Source organism: Nomascus leucogenys, chromosome 16 (assembly GCF_006542625.1).
Source record: "Nomascus leucogenys isolate Asia chromosome 16, Asia_NLE_v1, whole genome shotgun sequence".
Taxonomy (NCBI): domain Eukaryota; kingdom Metazoa; phylum Chordata; class Mammalia; order Primates; family Hylobatidae; genus Nomascus; species Nomascus leucogenys.
The window spans coordinates 9,123,337-9,144,453 of NC_044396.1; the positions used below are offsets into that span (position 1 = coordinate 9,123,337).

The 21,117-nt window shown below is 36.7% G+C and overlaps 1 protein-coding gene across 3 annotated transcripts in view; it reads right to left on the reverse strand.

Moving 5' to 3' along the window:
• The window catches only part of NKAIN3 (sodium/potassium transporting ATPase interacting 3), a 686,257-nt gene that overhangs the window by 226,027 nt on the left and 439,113 nt on the right, over positions 1-21,117 (reverse strand). For all 3 annotated transcript variants that reach the window (XR_004026194.1, XM_030795130.1, XM_030795129.1), the window contains exon 4: positions 1,551-1,748. Coding sequence is in view for 2 of the 3 variants with exons in the window: in XM_030795130.1 (XP_030650990.1) it covers positions 1,551-1,748 (198 nt within the window). In the remaining variant the exon portion in view is untranslated. The remainder of the gene's footprint in view (positions 1-1,550; positions 1,749-21,117) is intronic.

Consider the following 21,117-nt stretch of genomic DNA (forward strand, 5'->3'; position numbering starts at 1 on the left):
CTTTCTAGAAGATTGTAATTCAAACATACTCTAAAACATCATTTTAAAACTTGAGACATGCAAATTCAAGAATAGTAACTAGTAGATTGAGTAAATGAGGTAAGATCACTACATTGGTGGCCCTAGAAGAGCCATGCCTCCTTGTCTTCTCACCTTTTGATAGCCCTTTCTCACATTAACTACAGGCTGAGTCATAGATTTGCTGTAGCCAATGAAGCAATAGCAAGCATTACTCAAGTAGAGGCTTGATAAATGCTTGCATGTTGGCTTCTCCTTTTATTATTCAGCTACCTTGCTGCCTGAGAATCGGTCAATTTTTTTTTTTTTTTTTTCAGAAAGAGAAGCCACGTGCATGTGCAGGAGAATGGGGCTAACAGCCAGCACCAGAGATGTGAGTGAGGCCTCTTTGGACATTTCAGTCCCAGCAAAGCTCAAGATTGACAGGCTCACATCAATCAATATGACCCTAGCCAATATTGTGTGGAGTTTATATGAGTGACCTTATCTAATACCATATAAAGCAGAAGAACTACCTGGCTGAGATGTGCCCAAATTCCTAATGCACAGAACCCTAAGCAATAAATTAATATTGTTTTAAGCAATTGCATTTTAGAGTGGTTTGTTACATAGTAGTAGATAATGAATACAGTAAGTGATAGCAAGGATTTCTTAAAGATTTTTCTAGAATTAATTCCAAGATACCATCTTCATTGACATACCACTCATATTTCTGTTATCTATTTATTTACTATTGAGTCTGTGTCACTTATTCCTACTAAGCTAACCAGTTGAACAGAACTGAGATGGTTGGTTTATGTGAAGAGTAGGTTGAGAATGGCTTTATTGGATATTGACTCAAACTAAATGATAAGTCCTTTTTGGGTCTGAAAGGAACATTGTTCTTGATGATGTTATACATCCTTCAATTAATTCCACTCTTCATTGTGGTCAAACTGTGAGTGGGGCATTCTGGTGAAAGAAAATTACTTTAAAGGAATCCCTGGCATGTTAACCTTCTATGGACTAATCACATCATTTCCTTCTCGTTTCTGTATATGGAATTGTATTCTGATGCCAGATTTTAGGCATTAAAATGCGAAGAGTCTCCAGTGGGATTTGTTTTTTCAGAAATACATGAAATGTCAGGTTTATTAGACCGAGCAAGCCATTGGCTGTGGGTGTTTCCATCCTTCTTTCTCTGGAACTGAGGTGCATTAGTAGAAGAATGCATGAGCAGAAGAGCCTGAGGTAGCTAGGTGAAAAGGGACCACTTCTGGTGGATGGTGATACTATTTCATTGAATAGTGTGGATTGTATCTTAGGTTAGAAATGATAGTCACTAACTGCTTCTAAACACAAAATGTCTAGATACCAAGAGAAAAAAGGTGTAACCTGCCATCAGGTATAACTAGTGGTACCATAATTGCTGCTATTTCTGTTGGATGTTCTCTGTGTGCTTATCTGTGGCATTTTCTATCAGAGAGGTGTGGAGAAAAAAATGCCAACAAAGAAGAGTTCTGATTAGATAATGACACAAAAGTGACACTTACAGAGAGTAGTATTTGGACAGCACTGTGGATGACCTCCAGGTACTGGAAGTCAAGGATGCAGCCTGTGACAGAGACGTACGTGTAATCGTCCATCATGCCATGGGCTGAGGGAGGCAGGACTCTTCTGACACAACCAGGCCCATGTTCTCTCCACCATGACCGATGTACAGAGATATTGAATGTCATTAGATCAGTGTCCTAGGTGGGTGGGAGACAAAAGAGCAAAATGAGAAAATTGTATTACATCACGTCTTTGACTTTGACCTTAGGAAGAATTCAGGGTAGATGAAATTGCTACAATGATTTCAATTTCAAGTGAGAAGTAACAAAAGACAAAGCCCCAAGTGGCTGCATGTATTATATGCCTAAACTATTGGGTTATAATTATTCAATGTGGAGATAATCCTTTGATTACTGTTAACATTTTAAGGGTAACATATACTTAAAAAATCCAGAGATGAGATCTTCCGTATACTTTTATTTAAAAATAATTTCTACCTTGAAACTTTTTGGCTGCATTTCCTTGTTGCTGCAACATCATGAACATCACTATCATGGGATAAATATTGTTGAACGCTTTATGGCATGGTAGATGTTGTTCTAAGTGAATTTCACATATTATATTCTTGAATGTTCATGTAGACACTTTAATGATCAACCTAATTTATAGCAGGCTGAATAATTGTCTCCACCAGTGATACTTAGCTTCTAATCCTTGGAACCTGTGAATTTTACCTTATAAGGCAATAAAGGACTGTGCAGATGTGATTAAATTAAGCATCATGAGATGGAGGAGATGATCATGGATTATCTGAGTGGACCCTAAATGCAATCGTGTGTATTCTTATAAGAGGGAGGCAGAGAGAGATTAGACACAAGGAAGAAGAGGCAAAGGCAATGTGACCATAGAAGCAGAGACTGGGATGTGGCAGCCAGCAAGGATTGCTGCCAGCCACCAAAAGTGGGAAGAGGCCAGGAAGAAGTCTCCTCTAAAGCTTCAGAGAGAGTTTGGCCCTGCCAAGACCTTGAATTCAGCTCAGTGAAGCTAATTTCAGACTTCTGGCCTTCAGAACAGTGAGAAAATAAATTTCTGAGGTTTAAGCCATCAATTTTGTGGTGATTTGTTAAAGCAGTCATGAGAAACTAATATTGGTGAGGAAAGTAAGTCACAGTGAGGTAACTTAATTTGTCCTGGTAGCACAGCTAATTAGTGGTGGAGCTGGGACGTAATCCTGTGCAGTATTTACTTTTAGCTATGATGCGGCACTGTCTCACATTACTTGCTGTCTTCCACCTCCAAAGCCCTGATCATTCCTTATACCCTGAAGAGAGCCATGGTCCTTCCTCCTCAGTTGTTTCAAGAAAATAGCTCCACAGTCAATCACAAGAACAAAGAAGACAAACCTTAACTCTTATGTATTAAAATACACTTTCAGAGCTCTTAATGGAAAAAATAGCCTGGTTTTTTATCCTTAAGAGATGCCCTTTAGCATTTCTGGGGTGTTAATGTATGAAGGGCTAAGATCATAATGTTGTGGTCATAAACAATAGATTGAAAAGGACAGACTAGGGACCAGGACCTTGACTTCCAAATAATCCAAAGACTGCAACCACCCATGTAGATCAGGAAGAAGGAGTGGTGATGGAGAGAGGCCAAAGCAGTCCCCGGGACAGGACACGGCTCTGCAGGGTAGCTGGGGATGCAGGAGCAGAGTCAGCTTTTGTTTATTTTCCAGCCTCCACTCCCTCCAAGAGTGAGCTCTGTCTTAGTGCCAGGGGGCCATGTTGGAGCAGGGTCCATACGTGACCTTTGCTGAGAGGTGCAGAGGCTGCCCGCAGACTATGCAGCACAACTGACACATGTCTGTGCATTCCAAGGTTCCTTTGAGGACAGTGTCCACTTCAGTTGCAAAGGAGACGCCTAAATGCCTGAAATTGAGGTTGGAACTCTGAAAACTTAGAGGAAGCTAGTGGGAAATGGAAAGCCTTGAACTTACACATGGATGGCACTGAAAGTAACCAGGGTGGAGCTCTCTGAAAAGGACGGTAGGGAAACCCTCCTTTTACACTACTGTATATGGTAAGTGAATCACAAGGGTAGTAACATTCCCAGTGCATATAAGTAGGCAGGGTTACTATGCAGTTTTAGATTTTCCTCAATTCAAGGAATTCAAAGTACCATTATAAGTATGCCTCAAATTATATCAATAATAAAACATGTTATGCCTTTTTCCTTTTGATTATTGGTTTGCTATTCAGTTACCTTCACAGTTGTAGCACTTTATTGATAATAAAACATTTAGGTCATTTTTTTGGTTGTTGGTTTGCTACCTGTATCATTTGCAGTTACTCTCTGAAGGGAAAATATTATAGAAAAATAATTGCTTCAGCTACCAAATTCAGTTTAACTCAAGGCAATTTACCTGCACACAAACATCAGAGACGCACACTGATTGCTCCCTTTTTTGGTCATCAGATTTAATTTCTTACAGTTAGATGTGCTCACTACAGAAGAACTATGCATTATTTCTCATCTTAATAGAATTCACTAGGTTCAGGATGAATTAGCACGATCTCAAAATTCATAGCGATTTCTATTCCTTAAGCATTCTTACCCAGCGACCTTTCCTATTGCAGACTGTGAGTTCATTTCAGTATGACTTTAACTAAAATTTATATTATACAAATAAAACAAGAGTCAATTTATGAACTAATCATACATATTTGTTACACTCATAAAACCTTTCTGCATAGGTATCACTAAATTTGTTGGAACTATAACATATTTATAAACGGTACTATTCCTTGCAATGACTGTATTAAAATTTGAATGAGAATATAAATAACATTAAATTAAACTTCAAACTTCTTAAGATTTTTGTTTGGGAACTCTGAAAATGACAACCCCAAATATAGTGATTTGGCATGCTGAGTACTTTGAACATGAAGGACACTGGAAGAGCTTCAGAAGGAAAGTCTCTTTCTGACCTTCTTCTGCCCTTCTTTCTCCTGCTTTCCTTTCTCCCCAAGGCAGGCCATAGAAGTTAGAATTCCTCTTCCTTAAGAGAAGTCATAGAACCAGAACCCTTCTCCCCCAGAGCCGGCCATAAAACCTAGAAATATTACTCTATCACTGGCCTTTCTGTGTAAGAGCTAGCAATAAAGAAATTCTCTGACCTACCTTGTCTAAAGGTAGACATAAGACTGTTAACTCCAGAAAGGTCTTACCCTATACCCAGGAAGAAGAAATGCCACACAGAGAAGCCAAGAAGAATCTGAGCAGACAGGCCTTGTTGGGTTTCCCCATTCAGTCTCTTACCATTAGGTCATACTTTTTTGGTTCAATCATATTTAATTTTTATTTTTGAGATAGTCTCCATCTGTTGACCAGGCTGGAGTACAGTGGCAAGAACATAGCTCATTCCATCCTTGAACTCCTGGACTCAAGCCAATTCTCCTGCCTCCCACTCCTGCATAGCTAGGACCATCACTAACACCATCGCCACGACCATGAGCCACCATGCCTGCGTCTGTTCTTTTTTCTACATGGCTGTGCATTCAACATCAAATCAAAACATAAAAATAGTTTTCCCTGAATCTTTAAGTCTTCATTTCTGAAGTCTCCCATGTCATGTAAAACTTTGATTGAATAAATCTATAATGCTTTTCTCTTGTTAACCTCTCTTTTGTTTTAGGAGTGTGGACTGTGACCCTTTCGATGGGGAAAAAAGTATCACACCCTTTCCACACCTACACGTAAAATTTTATCTAAAGTTTGTGTCTGATTTCTATCTATTTCAGTACTAGATTTAAACATTTTTTTAAACTTACCACATGACAACTCAGTTTTCTATACAAGGTATATCAAAGGAAACACAACACAGAAAATAACATTTTATACAGAAAAAGAAACACAAATCACTTTATTGTTGAAGCTTGTAGTTACCACATCAAAGTGTGTAGTTTTGAAATACATGGGTGATATAGTTTGGCTGTGTCCCCCACCCAAATCTCATCTTGAATTGTAGTTCCCATAATCTCACATGTGGTGGAAGGGACCTGTTGGAGGTAATTGAGTCATAAGGGTGGTTTTCCCCATGCTATTCTAGTGATAGTGAGTAAGTTCTCACAAGATCTTATGGTCTTAGAAGGGGCTTCCCCCTTTGCTTGGTTCTCATTCTTCTCTCTCCTGTGAAGAAGGATGAGCTTCTTCCCCTTCCACCATGTTTGCAAATTTCCTGAGGCCTTCCCAGCCATGCTGAACTGCGAGTCAATTAAACTTCTTTCCTTTATAAATTATCCAGTCTCTGGAATGTCTTTATTAGCAGTGTGAGAACAGACTAATACAATGGGTTAATGCTAAACCATAAATCAACGAAGTAATCTTAAAAATAATGTTAGTAGTTCAAATGCCATTTCTTTTACTTCTTGGAAATAGACTATTGTGTGATGATTTAAGCACATCACAATTGAGAAGGTTGACAACTGATACAACTGGTGTCTTTGCTTTTGTCTTTAGAGTTAAAAGGATATAAACAATGGCATTTGTATTTATGCAAGCATATGTCCAGGGTAGCAGAATATGCCACCCCAAATTGTTCCACTTTGGCATGAGGATTTTTTGAGCTGAAGGCAACTGAGAAGAAGCAGATATATACAGATCTCTCTGTCTTTTTCCTATTTGCCTAAAAGCAAGACATAAATTTACAATGATGTCCCTCCTTCCTTCTCTACCAGTAAAAACTAAAGTTAACTACCTGAGATTACTTTAGACCTTTGTCATCCTGGAGAGGGCATCAGAGAAATCTACATAATGAACTTTACTAACTAGTTTTTATCTGTCATAAGTTTCCTATAACTAGCCTGCCCCACACTCTTCTTTCTTTGTTTTCTGTTGAAGAAGTTATTTAAGCCTGAATTCTAAGCCATCTATTTAAGAATTAGTCTTTTAATCCTGGGTATCTCCTATATATATATGAGATATACATTTTAATATAATTCTGCTTGTTTGTTTCTTGTTAATCTGCCTTTTGTGAAAAAGACTCCCAGCTAAGAACTCAGAAGGGTAGAGAAAAAATTATTTTTCCTACTTTACATACGTGATTATCAAGGAATAGTTTGCAGAATAAGGAAGAAGAGGGCAAAGAGAAAACAGAGAAACCTGACGATAAAACAAAGTAGGAGGGTTTGGGAGGTGTGAGGGCAGCCTAGAGAGAAGACAGCATGTTAAGGTTGTAGGGAAGGCACAATTTTACCTTTACCCTCTTAGAGTTTTTAGCTGGGCCTGAGAATTAAATTTACACAAGACAAATTAACAGGGGAGAAAAGCGTACAAATTTATTATCAGTTTTACCTGACATGGAGCCATCATAAGGAAATAAAAACACAAAGCTGCAATTAGAGTTGACAACTTATATACTTACTTGGAAAAAGAGTAGTAAATTGTGAAAATGTAACAAAGCAAGGGGGCTTGGGCTGAGGTATTTGATTACAGAGAAGTGGCTAGGAAGATAAGGGTTAGTTTAATATAGGTTGTTGGTGAAGATTTCTCTCAGCCTCTACTTTTCAACTCTGGTGATAAGGTCTTCCTTCTTCCAGTGGAGAGGAGAAGACATTCCACATGGGAGTTTTATCTCCTACTTTTAGGAAGGTTGGAGTGTGCTTGCCTGCCTGCCTGCCTGCCTGCCTGCCTTCCTTCCTTCCTTCCTTCCTTCCTTCCTTCCTTCCTTCCTTCCTTCCTTCCTTCCTCTTCTTCTCCTCCTCTTTTCTTTCTTTCTTTTCTTTCTTTCTTTCTCTTTCTTTCTTTCTTTCTTTATTTCTTTCTCTTTCTTCCTCCTTCCCTTCCTTCCTTCCCTCCTCCCTCCCATTGTTTCTTCCTTCCATTCATCTTTCTTTTTTCTTTCTTCTTTCTTTCTTTCTTTCTTTTTTCTTTCTCTTTATTTCTTTCCTCTTTCTTTCTTTTTCTCTTTCTCCTTCTTTCCCTCTCTTTCTTTCTTTTCTCTTTCTTTCTCCTTCCTTCCTTCTCTCCTTTCTTTCTCCTTTCTTCCTTCCTTCCCTCCCTCCCTCTTTCCTTCCTTGCTTTTTTCCTCCATCCCTTCATCCCTACCTCCCTCCATCTTCTTTCTTTTCCTTCCTTCCTTCCTTCCTTCCTTCCTTCCTTCCTTCCTTCCTTCCTTCTTTCTTTCTTTCTGTCTCTTTCTTCTCTATCACTCATTCTTTTTTTTCTTTCTCCCTCTCCCCCTTCCCACTTCCTCTTTAACTCAAAACAATCAATATGTCAGAATGGCATATATTGGAGTGCAGTGTTCAGAACTTCAAGAACAATAGAAGAGAATTTCAGGTAAGTTTGTAATGTCATAGACCCAAAGTCTCCTAAAAAAGACTACTAAATTTTCTTATTACTGAGGCAATAAAGAACCTTACAAAATGCAATTCCAAGAGAGTTCTGGGAGTAAAAAACTGGATTACAAGGACATAAACTAAGAGGAAAAGATTTGGTGTTTTTTTTTTTTTTTTCATAAAGTTTAGGAGTCAAGGTAGTAAGAACATTAGATGGTGGCTTTAAGGGTGGACAAAGAGAAAAAGAAAAAGCACCTGACAACCATGTATGAGGTATACCTTATATATTCACAGAGTTATGACTTAAAAGAAATGTATTCCATGGTATCTACCTTTTCCCTAATATATATTTAAGTAAACATTAAATGTTTGAGCTCTTTCTTTTCATTAGCGTGGATTCCGAACTTGCTCTCATATTCTCCAAATATTTCAATTATAAAAGATACCCAGAATTATTTGAAATGTTGCTCATTAACTATGTATGTGCATATGCTTGCCCACATTTTATCTATGGTAAGTGTAGTTGCTATATTAGAATCAGCTCATGTTCTAAAAAAATAACAATATTCACTTCTTTACAGTATACCACTATACAATTTCTCATTAGTCAAGGAGCTAGCCTCTCTATTATTATTCTTTGCTCTTTTAATAACCTTTTTTTGGGTATGTGTCTAATTTAAATGTAATCCTTTTTATTTCTAGAAATGGACTCCTAACTTCTAACAATATTCATTTTTTTTTGCCTTTCTCCTTAGTTGCAGCTCAAAAAGTTACTGCATTCATTTTTATATGGCCATCTACTTTCTTTGTCTTTTCACTTTTGTTTCCATCACAAGTCAGCCCATCTGTAAATGAAAACATGACCTTAAAAAGAAGCCCATATATACTTAAGAAACCAGATTTTGTTCAATTTTACAGAGTGTGCTTTGATCTTATATTTATCTAGTAGAATTCATGCCAATTGAAACTTCTTTTGAAATATTTTTTCATCTCAGAATATGTTAGAGCAAATGTCTTATTTTTCTAATTGTTTTCTTTTTGCTGAAACACTGAATATTTCATAGGGCACTATGGATCTATATAATAAAGAGCAAATACAGTGATTGATAGGTTTAAGTGTTTGGAGCTTGTAATACAAAGGTTTAGAATTAGTTCAAATATATCAAAAATTATATGATATTTTTCTACATTAAAAGTAGCTCTCACAGATAGGCTTAAAATTTATTTACATTTTCATTAGGAATGTCTGTCGTGTCCTGTTGCTTTCTAAAAAAATTTATCCTGTAATTTATGAGCAATTCATAATCATTTGGACTTTCGCCACTGATGTTGGCTATAAAGAGCAGCCTACAGATTGAGGAGTGGCCACTGATCATTTTGATCTCCTCTTTCTTATCTTTACAACTAGGTATTGCTAGGATTTTTCAATTCTTTACCATTAATTATAGACAAGAGTCAGAGCTAAAGGTTATTGAGCGTTTTATTTCATTTTGGGGCTTACTTCCTTAGACACGACCACTTAAGGGAGCAATGAAGCCTTATCCATCAATTTAACAGGTAGAGGGGTCTTTAAAAAGTTCATGGAAAATGCTATTATTTAAAAAAAACCTATGCATGGATTTCAAATTTTTTTTGCACCAAAATAAACTCATACCAACTTGTTATAATATGTCTGAACAGGATCTAGTTTGAAGCAATGAGAATGTTAGGACATCAGTTTGAAAACAGCCCCTATCAGAGCAACATAAATTCTGGTAAAATAAACACAAGAACAAACAACAAACTTGTGGTGAAGCTTGGGTGGAAGAATGCTGAAATCATTAATGCTATAAAAAAGTTTATGAGGACAATGCTCCAAAGAAATCAGCAGTTTACAAATGGATAATTCTTTGTTTTAATTTGTATATATATATATGTATATTTTTAAATTATACTTTAAGTTCTGGGATATGTGTGCAGAATGTGCAAGTTTGTTACATAGGTATACAAGTGCCATGGTGGTTTGCTGCACCCATCAACTGGTCATCTACATTAGGTATTTCTCTTAATGCTATTCCTCTCCTAGCCCCCACCCCCCAACAGGCTCTGGTGTGTGATGTTCCCCTCCCTGTGTCCATGTGTTCTCATTGTTCAACTGCACTTATGAGTGAGAACATGCAGTGTTTGGTTTTCTGTTCCTGTGTCAGTTTGCTGAGAATGATGGTTTCCAGCTTCATCTGTGTCCCTGCAAAGGACATGAACTCATCCTTTTTCATGACTGCATAGTATTCCATGGTGCATACGTGCCACATTTTCTTTATCCAGTCTATCATTGGTGGGCATTTCAAAAGCCAAAATTGACAAATGAGTTCTAATTAAACTAAAGAGCTTCTGCTCAGCAAAAGAAACTAAACTATCATCGAGTGAACAGGCAACCTACAGAATGGGAGAAAATTTTTGCAATCTATCAATCTGACAAAGCGCAAATATCCATTATCTACAAGGAGCTTAAATAAATTTACAAGAAAAAAGCAACCCCATCAAAAAGTGGGCAAGGGATATGATATGAACAGACAGTACTCAAAAGAGGACTTTTTTTTTTTTTTTGGAGATGGCGTGTCTTGCTCTGTCACCCAGGGTAGAGTACAGTGGCATGAAGTTGGCTCACTGCAACCTATGCCTCCTAGGTTCAAGCAATTCTCCTGTCTCCGCCTCCTGAGTAGCTGGAATTACAGACGCATGCCACCATACCCGGCTGATTTTTGTATTTTAGTAGAGACAGGGTTTCACCATGTTGGCCAGGCTGGTCTTGAACTCTTGACCTCAGGTGATCTGCCCTCCTCAGCCTCCCAAATTTCTGGGATTGCAAGTGTGAGCCACCGTGCCTGGCCAAAAGAAGACATGTATGTGGCCAACAAACACATGAAAATAAGCTCATCATCACTGGTCATTAGAGAAATGCAAATCAAAATCACAATGAGATACCATCTCACACCTGTTAGAATGGTGATCATTAAAAAATCAGGAAACAATAGATGCTGGAGAGGATGTGGAGAAATAGGAATGCTTTTACACTGTTGGGAGTGTAAATTAGTTTAACCATTGTGGAGGACAGTGTGGTGATTTCTCAAGGATCTAGAATCAGAAATACCATTTGACTCAGCAATCCTATTACTGGGTATATACCTAAAGGATTATAAATCATTCTACTATAAAGACACATGCACACATATGTTTATTGCAGCACTATTCACAATAGCAAAGACTTGGAATCAACCCAAATGCCCATCAGTGATAACTCATTTTAAGAAGAGACAAGACAGTGTTGATGATGAAGCTCATACCAGCACATCATTCACATCAATTTGTAAGGAAAAAAAAAATTATCTTGTTTGTGCCCTAATTGAAGAGGGCTGATGATTAGCAGCACATACAATAGCCAACACCATAGATTTCTCAATTGGTTCTGCTTACACAATTCTGACTAAAAAAATAAAGTTGAGGATATTTTCCACTTGATGGTTGCCAAAACCATTGCACTCAGATCAGCTGCAGACAAGAGCAGGGCTTTTATTGGAAATTTTAAACAAGTGTGATTAAGATCCTCAAGCATTTCCTGGAGGAATTGTCACAGGAGATAAAATATGGCTTTACCAGTGTGATTCTAAAGACAAAGCAAAATCAAAGCAATGGCTAACAAGAGGTGGAAGTGGTCCAGTGAAAGCCAAAGTGGACCAGTCAAGAGTAAAGGTCATGGCAATAGTTTTTCAGGGTGCTCAAGGCATTTTGCTTGTTGACTTTCTGGAGAGCCAAAGAACAATAGTATCTGCTTATTGTAAAAGTGATATGAGAAAGTTAGTCAAAGCTTTAGCAGAGAAACATCCAGGAAATCTTCACCAGGGTCCTTCTCCACCATGACAATGCTTCTGCTCATTCCTCTCATCAAACAAGGGCAATTTTGAGAGGTTGGCAGGAAAAAATGGCAGACAGCAGGCACAACTAACTTGCAGCTCCCACTCAGGAGCTAACATCATGAACTTTTGATGGAGACTCACATCATGAACTTTTGCTCCAAGGACTACTGCAGGAACACAACAAAAAGCCAAGAGAATCCACAGACCCTTTGGTGGAAGCAGATTGATGCTACAGGTTCTGTGAGACAGCCAAAAAACTGTGAGTGCCCAATGAGTGAAAGAGGGATGTCTGCCTCCAAACACACATCCTCACTAGGGAACCTGAAGGTCCAGATCATGGGAGAATTTGACCTTACCTGGAGCTGAGATGAATTTAGAGAGCTGAGGAAAATATAGGGCTAGAGGAATCACTGGGAGAAGCCCTGTGGGAACTCTCAGTCCCCAGGGAAGCCACTTAAGACTTTGTCTCACTGAGGTCCTGTGTCTCGCCAGTCAAATTAGGGAAAAGACTACAGGGAGAAGGAAACTTCCAGCTGAACGCTGTAACAATTTTGACTGAATGTGAAGTTTTCCTGGACAGAATCTGGGGGAGAGAGCGAACCAGGAATGCAGACACAGCACAGAAGCCATGGCAGGTGGGGAGGTGTGAAACTTGAAAGCCCGGCTTGCTTTCTCAGGGAGGAAGCTGATAGCCTGGGGCAAGTTCTCAGCCCTGCTTAGTGGCTGCCTGGAAATAAACTTGGTGCTGTTGTGGGGGCATGGTGACATGGTGGTGAGAGTGAGTCAGGGCTTTTGGGCTGCGTGGGAGCTGGGTGAGGCCTGTCACTGCTGGCTTTTGCCCACTTCCCTGGCAACTTGTATGCTGCAGCAGAGGCAGTCATAATCCTCCTTGGAACATAACTCCATTGGCCTGAAATCCACACCCACAACCCCCACAGCAGCCACAGCAAGCCTTGCCCAAGGAGATTCTGACCTCAGGCACACTTAACCTGCTCCCTATCTGAAGGTCTTTCTCTACCCACCCTGGTAGGCAAAGACAAAGAATGTAATTTCTTGGGAGCTCTATGATCCCCCCCACTACCTGAGAAACTTATCCAGGAGACCCTAGGGCAAGCCTATATCCTTTTTATACTACCGCAGCTGATGGTCTCTTGAAAGCTCTACTTCCTGGCTGGAGGCCAACAAACACAAAACCAGAAAACTAAACAAAAATAAAACCAAGGTCTTTCACAGAGTCCGCTTCACTCTCCTGCTACCTCCACCAGGGCTGGTGCTGGTATCCATGGCTGAGACACCTGAAGACCAATCACATCACGGAACCCTTTGCAGACACTCGTCAGTACCATCCTTGAGCCCAGGAAGCTCTGCTGGCAGCCTAAATCCAGGAGAGAAATAACAATCACTGCAATTCAGCTCTCAGGAAGTCCCATTCCTAGGGAAAGGGGGAGAGCACCACATGAAGGAATCATACCACGGGACAAAACAATCTGAACAACAACTATTGAGCTCCAGATCTTCCCTCTAATATAGTGTACCCAAACAAGAAGGAACCAGAAAAACAATCCGGGTAATAAAAATAAGGTTCTTTAACACTCCCAAAAGATCACACTAGTTCACCAGCAATGGATCCAAGAAGAAATCTCTGAATCACCAGAAAAATGATTCAGAAGGTCTATTATTAAGGTACTTAATGAGGCACCAAAGAAAGGCGAATACCAACTTAAAGATATTTAAAAAATATTACAGGATATGAAAGAAAAAATCTCCAGAGAAATAAATAATGTAAATAAAACACAATCACAACTTCTGGAAATAAAGGACACACTCAGAGAAATGCAAAGTGCACTGGAGAGTCTCAGCAATAGAATTGATCAAGTAGAACAAAGAACTTCAGATCCCCCCCGCCAAAAAAGGTTTTTGAATTAACCCAATCCAGCGAAGACAAAGAAAAGAAAAACTTTTTAAATGAACAAAACATCCAAGAAGTTTGGGATTATGTTAACTAACCAAACCTAAGAATAATTGGTATTTCTGAGGAAGAAGAGAAATCTGAAAGTGTGGAAAACATATTTGAGGGAATAGTCAAGGAAAACTTTCCTCACTTTGCTAGAGATCTAGACATCTAAATATAAGAAGCTCAAAAAACACCTGAGAAATTCATCACAAAAAGATAATCACCCGGGCACATAGTCATTAGTGTATCTAAAGTCAAGACAAAGGAAAGAATTTTAAGAGCTGTGAGGCAAAAGCATCAGGTAACCTAGAAAGATAAAGCAATCATATTAACGCAGATTTCTAAGCAGAAACCCCACAAGCCAGAAGGGATTGGAGCCCTATCTTCAGCCTCTTCAAACAAAACAATTATCAGTGAAGAATTTTGTATCCAGTGAAACTTAACTTCATAAATAAAGGAAAGATGGAATTTTAGCAAATTGGCTTTCAGATGATAACCTGCGTCTCAGCTATTCTGGCTAAATTCACAGATATCACTATATATGACACAGACTTCTTGGCATTTATCTTTCTTGCCTTTCAGCAGTTTTTGACATTACTAACTCCTGACTTTTTCTCAAAACATTCTCCTTTCCATGACTGTATTCTCTCTTGGTTTTTCTTATTTCTCTTGGAGTATTCAAATTGAGCTAAGATTTTAGGAAAAGGTAAAATTCCCTGAGAAGAAATTTACCATAAGAAAGGGAATTCTGAATGGGTTCAAGCATTCTTCCTGACATGTCGGGAGAAATTCAAACATTCCTTTCTAAAGTAATTTATCTTAAAACTAGATCCCTCAGGTTTTCCAAAGATTAAGACTAAATAGTTATAATAATCTCCCATAGTAAAAATTTGCCAAATCCAAAAGGAAAAAAATTACATAAAAAAGAGTCAACAGGAAATATGTAAACAGCACAATTTAAGAATCAGCAACTTTAGATTTTAGAATTATTACATAAAAAGGTTTTTTTTGTTTGTTTATTTGTTTGTTTGTTTTTTTGAGACAGGGACTTGCTCTGTCACCCAGGCTGGAGTGCAGAGGCTCAGTCTCGGTTCACTGCAACCTTCACCTCCTGGGCTCAGGTGATCTTCCCACCTCAGCTTACCAAGTAGCTGACACTACAGGTGTGCACCACCACACTTGGCTAATTTTTTAAGGCTTTCATAGAGACGAAGTCCCACTATACTGCCCAGGTTGGTTTTGAACTCCTGGGCTCAAGCAGCCCTTGTGTAATGGCCTCCCAAAGTGATGGGATTACAGGTGTGAACCACTATACCCAGCCCTTAAAATGTTCATAAAAATAAAAACTGGGATGAAAAATCACTAAAGGGAAGAGAATATTAAAATACACAGGTATGTTTAACTTCTAGAGATTAAAAACATAATTGAAGTAAGAAATCAATAGATAGGTTAAAAAGCAGATCAGAGAGATTTAAGTGACAGTCAATGATTTGGAAGATATATTTCAAGAGATTACCCATAATTCAACACAAAGAGCTATATATACAGAAAACATGAAAGGCCAATAGGCATGGAGAATAGAATGAGAAGGATTGATATACATCTGATCAGAGTTTGGAGGTGAGAATAAGAAAATGAGTAGGAGGTAATATTAGAAAAAAGTTCTTGAAGAATTTTCAAACTTAATGAATGGTAAACATTTTCACATCCAGAGCACTACAGTAAAATAATAACATATGAAATTAAAAAAAAGAAGTTATTAAAATGCAGTCAAGAGAAAAACTTGCCAACAAAAGAATGTTTGATTAAGTGTGATTGTCAACAGCAACAATGGAAGCAAGAACCTATTACTCTCTTGCTAATTTAACTCAGAAATATATATATATATATATCTGATTAAACTTTTATTTAAAATGATGAAGCAAAAGCATTTCAGACAAATAAAATCTAGACTATTTACCACCAATGGAACTTCCTAAGTGTGTTTCAGGAAGAAAGAAAGTCCTAGAAGATAGGCAAATTCCCATAAATATTATTCATATAAGACATAAATAATGCCTAACTTATGAGGCAAAAACAGGGTGGAATTAAACGTTGCTCATCAGTGCCATGCAAGATGGAAGGAAGGTGAGGTTTTAGTATTGTTTAGGTGGAGGGTAGCAATAATGATTAATTTTAAATGTAAATGTGGGTGGTAAAAGTTTAGGGTGAAGTTTTAATAGAATAAAAGTAGGAATGAGTATATGATTTTGAAGTAGTAGAGAATAAATGAAAAATTTAAAATACAATGATAATGTCAGGAATAAAGAAAAAAGCATTAAAAATCACAATGAATAGAAAGAAAAAAATTAGATGGTAGAAGAAATAACACATATATGAATAATCTCAATAAATATTTATTTGACTAATTCTACAGCTAAAAATTTCAGCTATGTGTCATTTACAAGAGGCTCATTTAAGCATCTGGACACAAAAGTATTGAAAGTAAATGTACAGAAAAATACATGATAAAGATATAAATGTGATATAATTATACTAGCATCAGACAAAATAGACTTTATGGAAAAACATAAAGAGAATCCCCACATAGTAATAAAAAAACTGTGAAAACTGTGTATATAGTACATTAGTGTCAATACATAGGAAAAAAAATGAACAGAACTGTGTGGAGTAATTGTCAAGTCCACCATCAATATTTGTCAGATGAAACAAAAATATTAGGGGTGCAGATTAGAACAAAATAACTAACAAGTTTGATCTAATACATGCAGCTAGAACCCTGTGCCCCTAAATTAGAAAATATACATTTATGAATTATAAAATTACACATGAAGCATTTATGAAAATTATATTACATAGATAATGTGGACTGACAATAATGCAATTAAAGTAAGTATCAATAGCAAAAAAAATGTATAAAAGAATCCCACATTTAAAAACTTTTACATTTTGGTAAGAGTTCATTCATTGAGAAGAAATCAAAAAGAAAAATGAGAAATATTTAAAACAAAAATAAATCAGTGTAGCATGATCAATAAAGTTTAATACAATCAACTCTATGCAAATCAATTTGAAAACTAGATACAATAAATAATTTTGGAGAAAAATATAATTAATGACATCTATTGGGGGCAGATAAGAGTTTTCTTAGTTTTCCTAGTTACGACTTTTGGGTCATAAGTGCAATACTCTTAAAAAAATTCTAAATTATTAAAACATTTTTTAAATTAAAAATAAAACCCAAGTGTACCCAATTGCATATCCTTCTGGTACTATACACACATACAGAAAGCATTTAAAGTGACTTTATAATACGGCATTTTGATTATACATTCTTAATGAGATGCATTCTATGGGCAAAAAAAAAAAAATGTTGTTCACTCATATGCAGGACAATGGCCAATCTTAGAACAATATGGCAGCATTTAGCCGTTTAAAATGAGCATATGTTATGGTTCTGCAATTTAACTCTCCGCATTTATCCTTGCTTTGTCACACATCCACCTGTGTACACATGTAATAGTGTTCATAGCAGTAGTTTATTTTCACATTTAGATTGGAAGCCACCTAAATGTCTATAAAAAATTAATGAATTTGTATGAATGCAATCCATGCTATGTGAAGTGGAAATAAATTCAGTAGGCCTATCTGTACATTAAAAAGGGTAATCTCTGAAACATAATGCTGACAAAAACAACTTATGGAAAAAATAAATACTGTGTTACTTCAGTTATACAAAGTTGAAAAGTTGAACAAAGATACTATGTATATATAGTATATCATATGTCTATTATATAATTATGGATAAAGCTGCTATAATAAACATCTAGGTGCAGGTTTTTATGTGGACATAAGTGTTAATACCAAGGAGGACAATTGCTAGATCATATGCTAAGAGTACGTTTAGTTTTTTAAGAAACTACCAAACTGTCCTCCAAAGTAGCTGTACCATTTTGCATTACACCCAGTATTGAATTAGACTTTCTGTTGATCCACATCGTACCCAGCATTTGGTGGTGTTGGTGTTCTGGATTTGGCTATTCTAATAGGTATGTAGTGGCATCACGTTGTTGTTTTAATTCGTATTTCTGTGATGAACTGTTATGTGGAGCATATTATCATGTGCTTTTTTCCATCTACATGTCTTCCTTGTTGAGGAGTCTGTTCAGGTCTTAGGCTTCTTTTTAAATAAATCATTTCTTTTTTATTGTTCAGAGTACATTCACTGTGTATGTTGGACAATAGTCTTTTATCAAATATTTATTTTGAGAATATTTTCTCCCAGTCTGTGGCCTGTCTTATTCTCTTGACAATGTCTTTTGCAGAGCAGGAGGTTTTTTGTGTTTTTTTTTTGTTTGTTTGTTTGTTTTGTTTGGTTTTTTGTTTTGTTTTGTTTGAGACGTAGTCTTGCTCTATCGCCCAGGCTGGAGTGCAGTGGCATGATTTCGGCTCACTGCAAGCTCCTCCTCCCGGATTCACGCCATTCTCCTGCCTCAGCCTCCTGAATAGCTGGGATTACAGGCTTGCGCCACCATGCCCGGCTAATTTTGTATTTTTTGGTAAAGACGGGGTTTCTCCATGTTGGTCAGGCTGGTCTCGAACTCCCGACCTCAGGTGATCTGCCCACCTCGGCCTCCCAAAGTGCTGGGATTACAAGTGTGAGCCACCGCACCCGGCCATGGAGTTTTTAATTTAATTAAAGTCCAGATTTTCAATTCATTCTTTTATATATTGTGCTTTTGATGTTATATCTAAAATGTCATTGCCAACCAAACTCAAGATCATCTGGACTTTCTCTGATGATCCAGGAGTATATAGTTTTGCATTTTACATTTGTGTATGTGATCCATTTTGAGTTATTTCTTGTGAAGAGTATGAGGTCTATGTCTAGATTATTGTTATTTTGCAAGTGGATGCCCAGTTGTTATAGTACCATTTGGTGAAAAAACTATCTTGACTTCCATTATACTGCCTTTATCAATTCAAAGGCCAAATATAGACCCATATAATATAGTTACAAAACTTATATTTTTGCAAAACTTATCCAACTTTTGCAAAGATTATGACAGTGAAAAGAAAAACTCATCCAACCGTACACTTACGTGGGTACTTTTTATAGTATATAAATTACACCTCAACAAAACAGATTTTTTAAGTATATAAAAAAGAAACAGTTTATCAATATCCACAGAACAACTTTGGATTTCAATTAAGATTTTGTTGAATATATAGACTAAGTTGGGAAAATACTGACATCTTGACAATATTGAGCCTTCTTACCCATGAACATGAAATATCTCTCCATTATTTATTTCTTGGATTCCTGTCATCAGAATTTTGTAGTTTTCCTCATAAAGATCTTATACACATTTTGTTAAATTTATACCTATATAGTTCATTTTGGGGGTGCTACTGCAAATGGTATTGTGTTTTTAACTTCAAATGCCACTTACTCATTGCTAGTATATAGGAAAGTGATTAGCTTTTATATATTAACCCTCTATCCTGCAACTTCGTTATAATTGTTCATTAGTTCCAGGAGTTCGTTATTGCTGTTTTTGTTGATCTTCTACATAGATGACCATGGCATCTGTGAACAAAGTTTTATTTCTTCCTTTCCAATCATTATGCCTTCTGTTTCCTTTTGTTGTCTTACTGCCTTAGTGAGAACATCCCGTATAATGGTAACAAAGAGTGGTGAGCTGGGACGTTCTTGCCTTGTCCTTGATCTTAGTGGGAAAGATTCTAGTTTTGCATTATTAAGTATGATGTTAGCAATAGAGTTTTTGTACATGTTTTTATTAAATTTAGGAAGTCTCCCTCTATTCCTAATTTGCTGACCATTTTTACCAGACTGCATATTGGATTTTGTCAAATGCTTTTTCTGCATCTATTGACATGACCATGTAATTTTTCTTCTTTAGCCTGCTGATGTGGTCAATTACATTAATTGATTTTTTAACACTAAATCATCTTCATATACATGCAATAAATCCTGCTTGGTGTGGTACGTAATTCTTTTTGCACATTGTTGGATCCAATTTGCTAATATTTTGTTAATGATTTTTGCATATGTGTTCATTAGTGATATTGGCTGGTAGTTTTCTGTTCTTGTAATTTTCTTCTCTGGTTTTGGTATTAGAGTAATGCTGGTCTTAGAGTATGACTTAGGGACTAAACTCACTGCTTCTATCTTCTAAAAAAGGTCATAGAACAATGGCATAATTTCTTCTTTAAATATCTAGTAGAATTCACCTGTGAACTCATCTGGGCCTGATGCTGTCTGTTTATGAAGGGTATTAATTATTGATTCAATTTCCTTCATAAACATGGGATTATAAATATAATAAATATAAGGATGTAAAGATTAAATAAAGGGATGCAAGAATAGTTCAATATATGCAAACCAAACAATGCAATACATCATATTAACAGAATGAAGGATAAAAGAACCATGTGATCATTTCAATTGATGCTGAGAAAGCATTTGATAAAATTCAACACCCTTCCATGATAAGAATCCTCTAAAAATCGGGTAAAGAAGAAACATACTTCAACATTAAGAAAAGCTGTATACTACAGACTCACAGCTAGTATTATACTAAATGAAGATAAATTGAAAGCCTTTCTTGTAAGATCTGGAATACAACAAGAATGCACACTTTCACCACTGAACTAGCTAGAGTAATAGGAAAAGAGAAGGAAATAAAGGACATCCAAATTGGTAAGGAAAAAGTTATCCTTGTTTGCAATTGATATAATCTTATGTTAGAAAAAACCTAAAGACTCCAACTGATAAACAAATTCAGTAAAGTTGTAGAATACAAAATTAGCATACAAAGTCAGTAGCATTTCTATATGCCAACAGCAAATAAACTGAAGAAGAAATCAAGAAAGTATTCCATTTACAGTAGCCCCACATAAAATAAAATACCTAAGATTACTTTAACCAAAGAAGTGAAATATCTATACAATAAAAATTATAAGACATTGAAAGAAGCTGAAGAGATCACACAAACAATGAAAAGATATGTCATGTTCATGCATTGGAAGAATCAATGTTGTTAAAGTGTACATACTACCCAAAGCAATCTACATATTCAATGCAATCCTTATTAAATATCAATGACATTCTTCACATAAATAGAAAAAAAAATCCTAAAATGTATATGAAACCACAAAATACCCAGAATAGCCAAAGCTATCCTGAGCAGAAAGAGCAAAATGGAAGGAATCACATTACCAGACTTAAAATTATACTGCAGAGCCACGGTAACCAAAACAGAGTGGTATAGGCAGACACATGGACCACTGAAATAAAATAAAGAACTCGGAAATAAATCCATACATCTACAGTTAACTCATTTTTGACAAAGTTTCA